Below are 13515 nucleotides of genomic sequence, written 5' to 3'. Positions count from 1 at the left end.
CGCATTTCAGACTGAAAGGCTTTTCAACTCAATTTAAACAGTAAAACTAATATAAAAAATAAAAAAAACACAGTAAAAATATAAACAATAAAATAAAATATTTGGCCAGAAGATCACCCCTTGAGACAATTTCCCATGTGACAACTCTCTTCTACATGTCCAAACAGAAGCATTGTGTTGTTATGGAAGAGATACACATATATAATTCAAAAGCATTTAATCGAAGCTATCAGGTTCAGCAGAGTTCAGCAGATGACATGAACACATCAAAGTGTCCCACGTCTACCAGACGTGACCAGGAAGACCAGCATAGTTTGGTAGCACCCGCAGCTATTTTTAAACCTGCCAACTACACAATGTTCAGCTGCAACCTGACGCTCTGTGCCTAGTCACGTTGTGAGTGACGGTTTCAGGCGGTTAGTGTTGTTCTCTCAGGCTTTACCCATCCAGCATTTCCCAGGCATGTCTGGGGAAGAGCTTGTACTCTCCATGGTCTGCTGCAACCTGGAGCCACCCATCTATAGTGACTGGACAATGAAAAACAACAAGGAAAACGTAAAATTGGAAAAACCGGTGGACAGGGCATTAGAAGGAAGCTCTGGAGATGAATCCAAGGAGGTGGAACCCGAGCCCCCACCGGTAGCCTTACGAAGAAAGGTGTCATTTGCAGATGCCTTTGGTCTGGACCTGGTTTCTGTGAAGGAGTACGACAACCGGAATTCATCAAGGCTGGATGCAGCTGGTAGAGAGAGTGAGGAATACTACATCTCATGCCTCTTCATTGTCCCAGTGTTGCACCAGGACATGGAGGTGAGACTCCAGCAGCAGAAGCTGGAACTGGAGCGCATCGAACTGCTCCCTGGATCCACCACGATCCGGGGCATCGTTCGTGTGCTTAACCTCTGCTTCCACAAGGCCGTCTACATCCGCGTCACTCTGGACGGCTGGCAGAGCCACTTCGACCTGCTGGCGGAGTACATGCCTGGGTCCAGCGATGGCGAGACTGACTGTTTCTCCTTCCACCTCGTGTTGACGCCTCCGTTCCAGGTCGAAGGGTTGCGGGTGGAGTTCTGTCTGAGGTACGAAAGTGCTGTTGGAACCTTCTGGGCCAACAATGGAGGGACGAACTACATTGTCTTCTGCCACCAAAGACGAAGAAGTGATCTGAAAGAGAAAGAGAGTGAAAAGGAGAAGCTTTTAGAGGAGAGTAACCAAAAAGGTATCAGGAGCTGCCTTAAAACAATCAGGTGGGGAACGCTGCAAAAACAGACACTAGAATCCTCACTATTACTCATACTTAGTGTTAAGGATTTGAACTTTGGTGTATAACTCGGATGTGTTGAAGCTGAAGAAATGTGTGTTGCTACTTTTACCAAGTAATCACACTTACAATTCTAGCCTTAAATGGATAGTTCACCCAAAAATGAAAATTCTGTCATTAATTACTCGCCCTCGTGTCGTTGCAAACCTGTAAGACCTTTGTTCATATTCAGAACACAAATTAAGATAGTTTTGATGAAATCTGAGAGCTTTCTGGCCCTCCATAGACAGCAATGTAACTACCATGTTCAAGGCCCAGAAAGGTAGTAAGGACATCAATAAAATAGTCCATGTGACATCAGCGGTTCCGTTTATAACCGTATTGTTATGAAACGACAAGAAAACAAAAATAATGACTTTATTCAACAATTTCTTCTCTTCCATGTCAGTCAATGCACATTCACGAAAGTACCATGACATATGCGTGTGGTGCTGCTCACACAGGAGCCGGTGTTCTGACGTTGATCCCAGATGCGCTGCAACTTGTTTGCAAACAGAGGAATGCACATGGATAAATGTAACATGGAAGAGAAGAAACTGGTGAATAAAGTCATTATTTTTGTTTTCTTTGTGCACGAAATATATATACTTAACGTATACATAACGTTACGTTTGAACCACTGCTGTCACATATACTACTGTAATGATTCCCTTACTACCTTTCTGGGCTAAAAAATGTTTTAGTTGATTTGCTGTTTATGCAGTGTCAGAAAACTCTTGGATTTCAATAAAAAATATCTTAATATGTGTTCCGAAGGACTAACAGGATTGGAACAACATGAGGATGAGTAATAAATGACAGAATTGTAATTTGTGGGTGAATTAACCCTTAAAAATGATAAAACAGTCCAAAAAAATACCATATATGTACACTGAAAGAACAAAATAGTTGCATTGCAGGAGGGTAATCACACAGCATAACCTTTGGCAACCATCCATCAAAAAATGACTCCAAACACCTTACAGTAATAAAAAACATGGTTAAACTTGTTTAAATGCATACCTCATTTCCCAATAAAACTAGACGTATTTCTCTGGTTGTCCAATCAAGCACTCTGTTTTGACTGGAGATGGTATGTTTGAACATATGGTTGGTGAGTGTAATTGAAAACCTGCCTTATATTTACAGTAAAAAGACCTACTCAGAGGCGACACCTGCAGAGGCGAGTGGTGAGATCTCAGGTGGGTTTCTTATGTGGAGATCTGGGAATGGGGAATTTTGATTCTGAAGATGAGAGATAGAGATTGAGTTTGTTTTTTTTCCAGAACAAGTCACACCCAAGGCCGGGCATACTTGGGAGAACAAAACAGAGAAAGAAGCAGGAATCAATTCCTGCAAATCCCTTAAGGACTGCTGCAAATCTCTGGTAGGGTCAATGAGTGCTCAGAGACAATGTTCAGAGAAAAAAACAGACATTTAGAGAAGTGGCTCACCCATAAAAGGGGAAGTTTGCCAGTTTGTAGTTTACTAATAAATATACAACGTTATTGGGTGAACAATCTCTTGAAATGCACTGAATAAGTGACTCTTGTTACAAACATGACATAATAAAGTCAGTTGAAAACCACCTTTTTTCACACTTATTTCACAGGTGGATCGTCGTAGGAAACGTCAAGCTGCTCGTTTGGCTCGCGTGCAGGACTACTTCACTCAGAAAGCAATGGAAACCCAGTTGGGATGTAATTCCTACACAGATGAAAGTACCACATCCATCCCAAAGCTGTCTATACCAAGTAGAACTGACTTGCCAGTTGTCCACAGCCAACAAGGATGCAATATGGACACACCACCAATACTAATGTACCACCAGATCCCTTTGCTTTCCCTGGATTGGGGCAGTACCACAACAACACCCCCCCAAGCAAACCCTCCAGATGCCTGCAGTAAAACAAGACATCAGGTTGAAGACCACCTAGCCATATCTGCTTCTGGGGCCTGGGAAACCTTTCTTAACAGCACTGATATGCAGCACCAAGTATGTGTTCCTCCAGAGTCAGAAGTTTTAGTCCCAATGGAGGACAAGGGAACTGAGAAAGACCACAGTCAAGAGTCTCCTGACAGGAAAGCAATGGAAACTGTAAAATCTGTTCCAGTAAAGCAATCAAAGGATCTCAGCACAAGTCCTTCTAGAGATCAGGTTGTGGATTACCAACCAGTGAAAGAGCCAAGGGTCACTACCTTACCATGTTCTGCCCAGGGATCGGAGCCAGAGGGGGCGGGAAGTGAGTCAGAGGCATCTCGTGACCACCAAGCCCCACATCAAGAGCACACAAGCGGATCTTTGAGTCAAGACACGACCAAAGCAAACCCTAGGGATGAAACTCAAACCACATATGACACCAAGACTCAGAATTCAGAAGCCGGAGATGGAATCTCACGTGAAGAATGCACAGGCAGCTCCGACACCTCAAAGGTTAAAGAAAACACACAAAGAGCGGTCAAAGGCACCCTGACATTTACGGGGATCATGGACGTGCCACTCGCAAATAGACAGGCCGAGGGATCTTCTTCAGAAAGGAAGGATATAAATAAAGATGCTAGCGAGGAGCAGGTGGAAATGAGGGCGTTCTGTAGAGAACTACATGAAGAGGACACGGAAAGCAGTAGAAAAGGACAAGATGAGACAACTACGGATCACAGCGTAGAAATACAAGGCAAGGCTTTTAATGAGAACGAATTATGCACGTCGAGCAGGAGTTTTAACAAAGACAATTCAGAGCTATTGAAAAACAAAGAGAGGCGTTGTGAGGCAAACGATGGACTTAAAATGAAGAAACGACTGAATGAGACGACTATAGAAGCTGCTAGTTTTGAAGAGAATGAAATGCATTCAGAAGAGCTTATAGAGGACTCACGAGCAGTGGGTGACAGTTGTACAGATGGAGAAAAGAAAGAGTTTGAGATTCATGCTACCAAATTTGCACCCTCCCACATACCTACCTATCCAACAGTTAGCACTGACCCATCCAGGCACCTCCTTCGGACAGCATCTGCAAAGGAAACTTCTGCAGAGGAGGACTTTGAGCTTGGGAAGACCCTCAGAAACTTTCAAGAACCCCAGCGACTGGGCGGAGAGGATGAACTCTCCACGCCGTTACCCAGCATTCACCTGTCCTGGGTGGGCGGCAACAGCAGTAGGCTGTTGAGAGAATTCTGCTCACTGGGTCACACGGCCAAGGCTCTTGTGTATGCTATTCTGTTTGTGATCTTCATAATGGTGTATCTCTACGACCTGCCGGCCTGCATGGCCCTCTATCTGTTTTCTCTGTGCTGGTGGTGCAGCCAGGGTATGAAGCAGCGTCTGGATGCGGCTATTGATGTGGACTGAGACCAGACAGGAAGTTCTTGAAAGATTCTGAGGAAGTTGTTGTCAAATTATGTGTGACTCTGAAATGAAAAGTGACACGAAGTGATTCTATGGGCCCGAAATCACTTGATAAAATGAGATTTAGTAGGGCATTTTTGTTTGTTTCTTTCTTGTCATTTGTGTTTCCATTAAAAGTCCCATTTGAAACAGGAGTCTTTTAATAGAATACTAAACTCAAATTAGAATAGTGGATATGTGCTAATCTAATTTTGTGATATAATTAAATGACAGAAAACATTCTTATAATGTCAAAGGCAACAACTGCTTTCGCAGATATATCTCCATGATATACAGTGCGATTAAAAAGTATCTATACTAAATATTTTAGTTTTTGAGTTTTTAATTAACATTTTTTTTTGCATTTTTTTCCAGTAAAGATTCTGTATAGAAAAATTCACAAAGGAAGATAAAATTACTTCACAAGCAACAGTGCATAAGATATGAAGACTTCTGATTTATAGTGCATCGTGTATAAGTGTAAAATAAAATAAAAATCGGAAAAAATAAAAATACACTTATACAATACAAATACAAAATATTTTTTTGCTGTAACACTTTAGTATAGGGACCAATTCTCAGTATGAACTAGTTGATTATTAGCAAGCCTATTATTAATATATTGGCTGTTTATTAGTACTTATAAAGCACATATTCTGCATGACCATATTCTAAATCCCTAATCCTACCCAATACCTACACTTGACTACCTTACTAACTATTAATAAGCAGCAAATTAGGAGTTTATTGAGCCGAAACGAAAAGTGACACGAAGTGATTCTATGGGCCCAAAATCATTTGACAAAATTAGATTTAAGAGGCATTTTTGTTTGTTTGTTTCTTCAATTGTGTTCCCATTAAAAATCCCATTTAAAACAGGAGTCTTTTAATTTAATAATAAACTGAGCAATAACTGGAACTTAAAATAAAGTGTGACCTTTTTAGCAAACAAATAAGTTTAATTATGAATGTATACAAAATAATTTCTTCATGAGCCTTAGTATTAAAAAGTGTCACAAGGAACAATATTCAGTCCAAACCTTTGACTGGTACTGTACCTTTATGTAATGTTTTACTGGGTTCATACAAAGGCACATTGAATGCACTGAGGACACAGCTGCATTTCATGTCTCTTTGGGGATGTGTGTGACTGACGTGACATTTACTGCCAATCCCATCATGTCTCTGTTCCCAAAAGAGAAAGGGAGAGATACGAGGGCTGGAAAAAGGACAGGGTTTCTCGACCTTCTGATCTGTGAACATAACTCTAAGTTATTCATACCTAAAAGCCTTAAAAACTGTTTATGCACAAGTGAAAATTCCCCTCATTTACTCACAGTCATGTCTGGTGAAACACAAAATGAGTTTTCTTCTCCATGCAATTACAACAAATGGAGACTCAAGCTTTAAAATGCCATAAAAACATCATAAAGTATCATAAAAGTAGTCCATATGTGAATACGGTGCAATCTATAATGAGCCTAATTTACATAGAAACATGGGGTGCTTGGGCTCAAAAGAATGGCACGATTTTTTTACGCCTCGTTGAACTGGATTATGGGTATTTAGTGAGACAGACGCATAATTTTGAGATGAAATACGACAGTGTTTATTGAATTTGCCAGTGTGCTGGTCTTTGCCTGTGCTTGTTTTAGTTGTGGGCAAATGCATGATCTCTGTTTATATGTGAGTGTGTAATAGAGATGTTGTGTGTGTGTTGCTGTAGTCATATGATCCAGTCTACTATGACTCTGACCTTTCGGTGTCTAGCTGCTGACCTCACGTCCAGCTCGAGCTGCTCATCTGTACTGAAAGAGCACACATTCATGTTTTACTGTTCTTAATACCTCTGTTCAACATTTATGTAACTATTCTTAAGAGCACTAAAATCCCTATAAGGAGGAAGCTAAGAATTATATACTTATTTATTCACACATAAGATATAAGACTGAATAGGGCTAAAATACTTAGTGAACTCAATGAATATGTGTTTTATTATATAAGTTTACACTGCTGATGGAAAAAATGTATGCTGGTTTATGCTGGTTTGGTGACTGAAAGAGAAGAAAAATTATACTGTATTACCATCTAAGGTCATTCAAAGGGCATCTAAACTTCTCAAATGTGTTTTTAAACTTATCTATAGTTAAAAATGTCATAAAATGCACATTTATGTGCGGTCCTTCTGTTTCATGTATTTAGATTGCATACAGTGTTTAGCTGTTTGCAGATGATCTAAGCATTCACACATGGTATTTTATACTGGTTTGCAGTAGAAAAAAATGTATAAACTGACCACTAAAAACAACTCAAGTTAATAAATAATAGTCACCCCAAACAAATATTCCAGTTATTCATAACAAAACCAAATGAAGAATTTGCACCATTTGTGGCTTTAAAATGCAGTTTGCGCTGATCAACTTCATAACAAACAGGTTCACTGGGTCTTTCCTGTACATTTCCATTGAGCTCAGCACGGTTTGTTATTAAAGTGACTCAGGAGGAACAAGATATTCCCAAACCCCACTCACAGATGAAAGACACGTAGGCCACGAGATAAATGTCGCTATGATCACATGAGGGATTTTTTCAGAGGTGTGAATACCTCAGATGTTTCATGCATGCATGCTTTGCAGTTAATTATGTGTTACGTGCTGGCATCCTTTCCTTTTTCTCTTTCTTTCTTTCTGAAAGTACAGGCGTCTTAAAGCTGAATCTAAAAGTTGCTGAGCTTCACCAATCTGCATATAATGTCAAATTTTGTGTCAACTTCATGACAAACAAACACTTATCAAAATTAAAGTTAATTTCAATCTAAATCACTGAAAGCAATATTATATTATTATTAAGATTTTCACTTTTTTTATTTGTATTATTTATACTCTATTTTTGTATTTTATCTGTGCACTCTTAAAAATAAATGTGCTTAAAAGGTTCTTAAGATACAGTGATGCCATAGATTAGAAAAACCATTTTTGGTTCCACAAAGAACCATTCAGTCAAAGGTTCTTTAAGGAACCATCTCTTTCTTACCTTTTTTATAATATGAAGAACCTTCTTTCACCACAAAGAACCTTTTGTGAAACAGAAAGGTTCTTCAGATGTTAAAGGTTCTTTACGCAACCATTTAGACAAAAAGGTTCTTCTATGGCATTGTGAAGCATCTTTATTTTTAATCAGTTTGTTTTATTTTACTTTCAATTTTTATTAGTATTTTCATATTGTACTTAATTTTTTTGTATTTTATAATTTGTTTGTATTTTATTCATATTAGCATTGTATTTGTATTTTCATTTTTTTATTTTTTGCAATTTATTTGTACTTTTTTTGTATTTAATTAGTTCTTTATTAAATGATTTATTTATTTTGCATTTTATTTTTTAAGTACAAATTATTATTATTTTATTTGTATTTTATTTTATATTTAAAATATTTTATTAACAAAGTAGGGTTGCAGCCACTAGATGGAGCAACAACAGCACTTTTACTCCTGACCGCTCAAACTGGAATAAAGCAGTCTGGAGGAAATTCACTATGACAGATTGTGCTGGGTCAAACACACAGGCACCAATGGAAGCCAATGAAATGTGCAGCTGCCACACAGAAAATTGTAATATACACAAATACTGATTGAATATGTTTGTTTTGGGGACTGAAAGGCTAGCATTAGCTCACTGCTAAAACAGAGCAGGCCACCTGACACATGATGGCAGCATGTACCACTGAGATCTGTCTCGCTTTCTCATACACACACACATACATAAAACACACACCACAGTCATCCTTCTTCTCGCACGTCCGAGCACAGAATCTGGGTTACATCCTGGGTATCCCAGGAGGCCAAGTGTTCATACATCATTATTGAAACATCCCATGCTCCAGAGGACGGATCACACATAGCTCCTAACGCTCTCTAATCTTTCTCTCTCCCTCTCTGGGTTACGTGTGGGCTTGCCAAGTTACCTCATCCCTCCCTGTACACATTTATATAGTGTTATGTATGTTACAAAGAGGATGTAGAGCGGCGTTCTGCAGACTCTGCAGAAACTGTGGAAACTGCAGAAGCAATCAAGTTAAACAACTGTCCTTTCATGCTATTCACAATAACACAACTTTTGATAAATAACCACAGTTGCTAAGTTTACACGCAGCCTAATGATTCATTAATAATTTGACTAATAGTGCAATCAGAATGAAAAGCCATCGTGTGGCTTGAGAGGTTAGGTTATAACTGCACAAAAAACCCCTCTAAAACCACTTAACCAGACCAGCTAAGACCAGCAAAACATCTTAGTCTAGTTTAAGAAAGTTTAGGATCTGACTCAACTGAGCAAAATCTCTTTGCAATTGCAATCTGACTGACAGATCTTAACATAACATGGCAAAAAACATCTTAAACCTGCCTAAATTGGTTCGCTGGTCTCCATGCTTTAGAGAGGTTTGGAGCACTTTTCAGTCAATCAGACTGGGAAACTAGATGGGCGACCATCTAAGATCATTATAAACCAGCTAAGACCAGCAGGACCATCTTAGGTTGGTTCCAGATGACATTTTCAGCAGGGTAAATCTTAAAATATATCTTAAGATTTCAAGATTCAAGGATTGAAGTCTGATTAAATTGACAGAGGAGTTAGAACATGGAAAGAAAACATTTTAAACCAGCTTAAACTGGATTGCTGGTTTTAGCTGGCCTTGTTGGCAGATTTTAGAGAAGTTATGGGGGTTTTCCAGCTAATCATACTGGGAGACCAGATAGACGACCAGCTATAGACCAGGGGTGCGTTTCCCAAAAGCATCGTTGGCTAATTTTGGTCGTTAGTTCCATTGAGCTGTATTGGTAACGGCAGAATTTGAGACCATAGTTGCTTTTGGGAAACGCACCCCTGACTGGTTCAAGATGACCTTAGCAGCAGGGTAAATCTTAAAATCTTAACACCTCTAGATTCAGGATTGATGTATTTTGATAATTTCATGGGTTTTTCATTTATTATATCTTGGTTAGGGATTGATTTTAAACCAGCTTAAACTGAATTGCTAGTTTTAGCTGGTCTCCTGGCCTTTTTGACAGGTTTTGGAGAAGTCATGAGTGCTTTTCAGCTAATCAGACTGGGAGACCAGATGGATGGCCAGCTAAAACCATTATAAACTAGATAAGACCAGTAGATCATTTTAGAACTATTTTAGCTGGATAAATATTAGGATATATCCTAAAATCTCTAGATTTGGAATGGCAGTTGGATTAAATTAACAGAAGTACTGCAGATTTGTACATAACCTGGAACAAAAACATCTTAAAATCTATCAAATCTATATAACATCTATAAAGGTTTGTTGCATTTTTCTGCTTGTCAGACTTGGAGAACAGATTGATGACTAAAACCATCATAAAACCACCTAAGTCTTAGGCTAGTTTAAGCTTACCTTTCAGCGGAGTAAACATTAATATATATCTTAAAACCAGAATTAAAGTTGGATTTAACTGACAGAGGTGTTGCAGACTTTAATACAGCCTAGAAAAATAACATCTTAAACTCTTAGCTGGTCTCCAAGCCTGCTCAGACTAATCTCTTTGCAGGTTTTTAGAGAGGTTTAGAGCACTTCTCTACTAATCAGACAGGCAGAACAGATGGACAACCACCCAAGACCATCATAAACCAGCAAAGACCAGCAGACTATGGTTTAAGATGCCATTTTCACCAAGTAAATGATCTTTTGCATGCACATACATTTTGTTCCCAACACATGTGACATGAATCTAAACATACATTTTCATTATATTGTAATGAAATTTAGCATATAATAGATTCGGAATCTGCATTCAGACTTCGGATTGATGAAAACAGACACTTAAATTCTCTCATGATGCTTCTTACCCATTAAGTCTCTATTCACTTTGTACTATCAGTCTGTCAACTGAAGCTTGTCTGTCACATGGATCCAAAACCCTCTGAACTCCTCGAGGTCAGAGCTGAGAATGAATCGAAGACGAAATAGTGAAGGAGGAGAAGTGTTGTAGAGAAGTGTGCCCATGGGGCCTCTGTGGTGCCCTGGTGGCACTGGCTCCCGTGGATGAATCACGATGAGGTGTCGTCTTGTGCTATGGCAAGGGCCCTCAATGTGAGGAGACAGGTTGCTCCTGAAACAACGTCCCGCGGGAAATAGGGGTTGACCCGCGTTGCTCTCTCTCTCTCTCTCTCTCACTCACTCATTCTTTTTCCTTCTACGGTTTGTCACAGGGCCAGTCTGGACAGCCACTCATCCTGAGCCAATCACTTCAGTTTGTTTTTATGGTAATTAGTCATCTGTGAGTTCACAACAGAATGCAATCAGCAGTGTGTGTGTACTGTGGCCCCGGATACCTCGGCAGCAGTCTATACCAATTAGTGAAGTGCCAAGATGAATGAAATGTTAGCAAAACGTTGGACCTGTGGGTTAGCAGTTGATGAAGTTTTTTTTTTTTTTTTTGGACATGGGACCATAGCAACATCATATTGATTCGGACATCTGCATTAGAATTCACAAAAGTACTTTTTATAAGGAAAACCACTGAGCTGTGATACTCATATGGAAAATGTTTTTTCGAATCTGGCTCGTAACAGTTTCCAAACTCCATTCCCCTTCATTTCATCTCCTGTCTATCATTTCTGTCTGTCCGTATCACATCAGATATGTTCTCGGTGTAAACAGACACATTACTTGTAGCTGGAAACTTGACGCATCACGCCTGGTCAGAACACGTGTTAACATTACTGTGTACTGTGTTTTTTTTTTTTTTTATCCACAAGAACAGTTTATTGCAAGACTTGGAGAGAGGTGAAAACTGGATGATTCATCCCAACTGTTCCGAGAGAGTTTCACTCCCCCGCTACTCTCAATGTTCCGTCTCTTTCTCTCTTTCACACACACGTACACTGTGAGATTGTGAATGTCAGATGAGTATGTCTAAGTGTGTCATGCTCTTTTATTCCTGTGCTCTTTCTGTTACACACTCACTCTCTTCCTGTACCTCAATAACGATGTGTTTTATTCTATATAGTCTACTCAGTTCTCACTTTATATTAGGTGTCTTTAACTACTATGTGCTTGTTCAAAAATAGTGAACCGTTGTAAAAATGCTTGTATGCTAGAGAAGGTGGTGGTGGTTTGGTAAGGCTTAAGGGGTAGGGTCAATAGTGTAATTATTAATGTATCTACCAAAATGTATTAGCATACAGAATATTTACAGTATAATTAGAGGACGTACTTTTAAATATAATACATTGTAAAAACATGTATATTCAATATATCAAATAATTAATTTAAATGTAAGTACACAGTAGTTCGTGACATGAAGTGGGTCCTACACTCACCACATAATTACATGTAACTAGAAAGTATTATCAAAACAAAACCCTTACAAAAAATACTGTGATGGTACCATGGTACAGTGATGTATGTTCCTATTAATTACCATAATTAAGTACAATTCATGTACCAAGGTTGCATAATTAAGTTATTAGTTATTAAACAAGTAATATAATTTATCACAAAGACATTTATAGTATTACATTTTAAATACTATTACTAATACTACTTCTATTACTACTACAAATAATAACTGTAATAGTAAATTATTATTGTAGGTAGACAAAAAGTTATTGGTACCCTTACCAAAAAGTAATAATTTATTTAAAAAAAAAATGTATAGTATTGAAAAATGATTTACTGAAAACAAATGTGTAATAATAATAATAATAATAATAATAATAATAATAATAATAATAATAATAATAATGGTAGGACAAAAAGTAATCGGTTGTTACTGGTACCCTTACAAAAGTACTATGGCATTATTAACATTGTTAACTTGGTACTCCATAATACTTCCTATTACTATTGCCATGGTACCATATCCAAAATGCATTTCTAAAATACCATGGTCATTTCTAAACAACCGTAGTAATGCCAAAGTACCTTTTTATTGTTAGTGAAAGCAGAAGTTTACTGCAGTGATATACAGCTTTGTTAGGGTCACAGCTCTCTACACACACCAACACACATCCAAAGGTGCTAAAGAAGGCTGCAAATGGATTGAGGAAGTGTCTCCTCCGTCCACTGGAGCCTCAGCGCTTTCAATCACCCGCTCCAGGCCCAACTCAACGCTCGGCTCCACAGCCATCGAATTACGCTTTATTATCACTCCCTGTCAAGCACATGGGCCTCAACATGACATCCATCTCCTCCACTGCAGCGTTCACCGGCTGACAAGTGCTCAGACCAGGCGTAAACACAACCTCTGCCATCATTCTCATTGCTGAAGGCAAAAACGCAGCACAGACGCTAGGCTCTGAGTCCAGCCTGAAAGGAAAGGACCAGCGAGACGCTTGTTTGTGGAGATGAAGAGGAGGTGTGTTGGATAATGATGGCTAGTTCGTGATGGGTATATTTGGTGTGGAGTGTAGGTGGAAACACAAGTAGGTGCAAGTAAACCAAGGCATATTTTGAAGAGATGTCTGGGGAGATTCTATTAAAACAGGCTTTATTCTAATACCTACAGGAATAAAGAATAATTAGGTAGCGATGCATTCGGCATGGGAGCTGTGAAAAGTCACTATGTTTATTCAGGCTAAAAAAACTTTCAGCATATGCCGACAGCAGAAGCCACGTGCAGGATTAATGAAGTGCAGAGATGCTATGTGTGAGATATTATTCTTGTGCATTTTGTCCCCACAGCCGTCAACGACTGTCTGTTCACACAAAATCAGAAAATAAGGCTTGAGGCGATCTCAAAATGTCTGGCTTCCTCTTTTGATGCGCACACACATTTGCTAACATCATCCTTTCCATACAG

At 38.9% G+C, this 13515-nt stretch overlaps 1 protein-coding gene across 1 annotated transcript; it reads left to right on the top strand.

Moving 5' to 3' along the window:
- Positions 1-356: 356 nt before the first annotated feature.
- Positions 357-5563, top strand: LOC109075084. Its single transcript, XM_019091052.2, has 4 exons — positions 357-1247; positions 2450-2502; positions 2587-2687; positions 2913-5563. Exons 1-4 carry the CDS (start codon positions 463-465, stop codon positions 4647-4649), a joined length of 2676 nt encoding a protein of 891 aa, XP_018946597.2. The 5' UTR covers positions 357-462; the 3' UTR covers positions 4650-5563.
- The last annotated feature ends 7952 nt before the right edge of the window (positions 5564-13515 follow it).

The sequence above is a fragment of the Cyprinus carpio genome, chromosome B4 (assembly GCF_018340385.1).
Source record: "Cyprinus carpio isolate SPL01 chromosome B4, ASM1834038v1, whole genome shotgun sequence".
Taxonomy (NCBI): domain Eukaryota; kingdom Metazoa; phylum Chordata; class Actinopteri; order Cypriniformes; family Cyprinidae; genus Cyprinus; species Cyprinus carpio.
The sequence above is the reverse complement of the archived record's forward strand: the minus strand, read 5'-3'. Positions and strand labels throughout refer to the sequence as shown.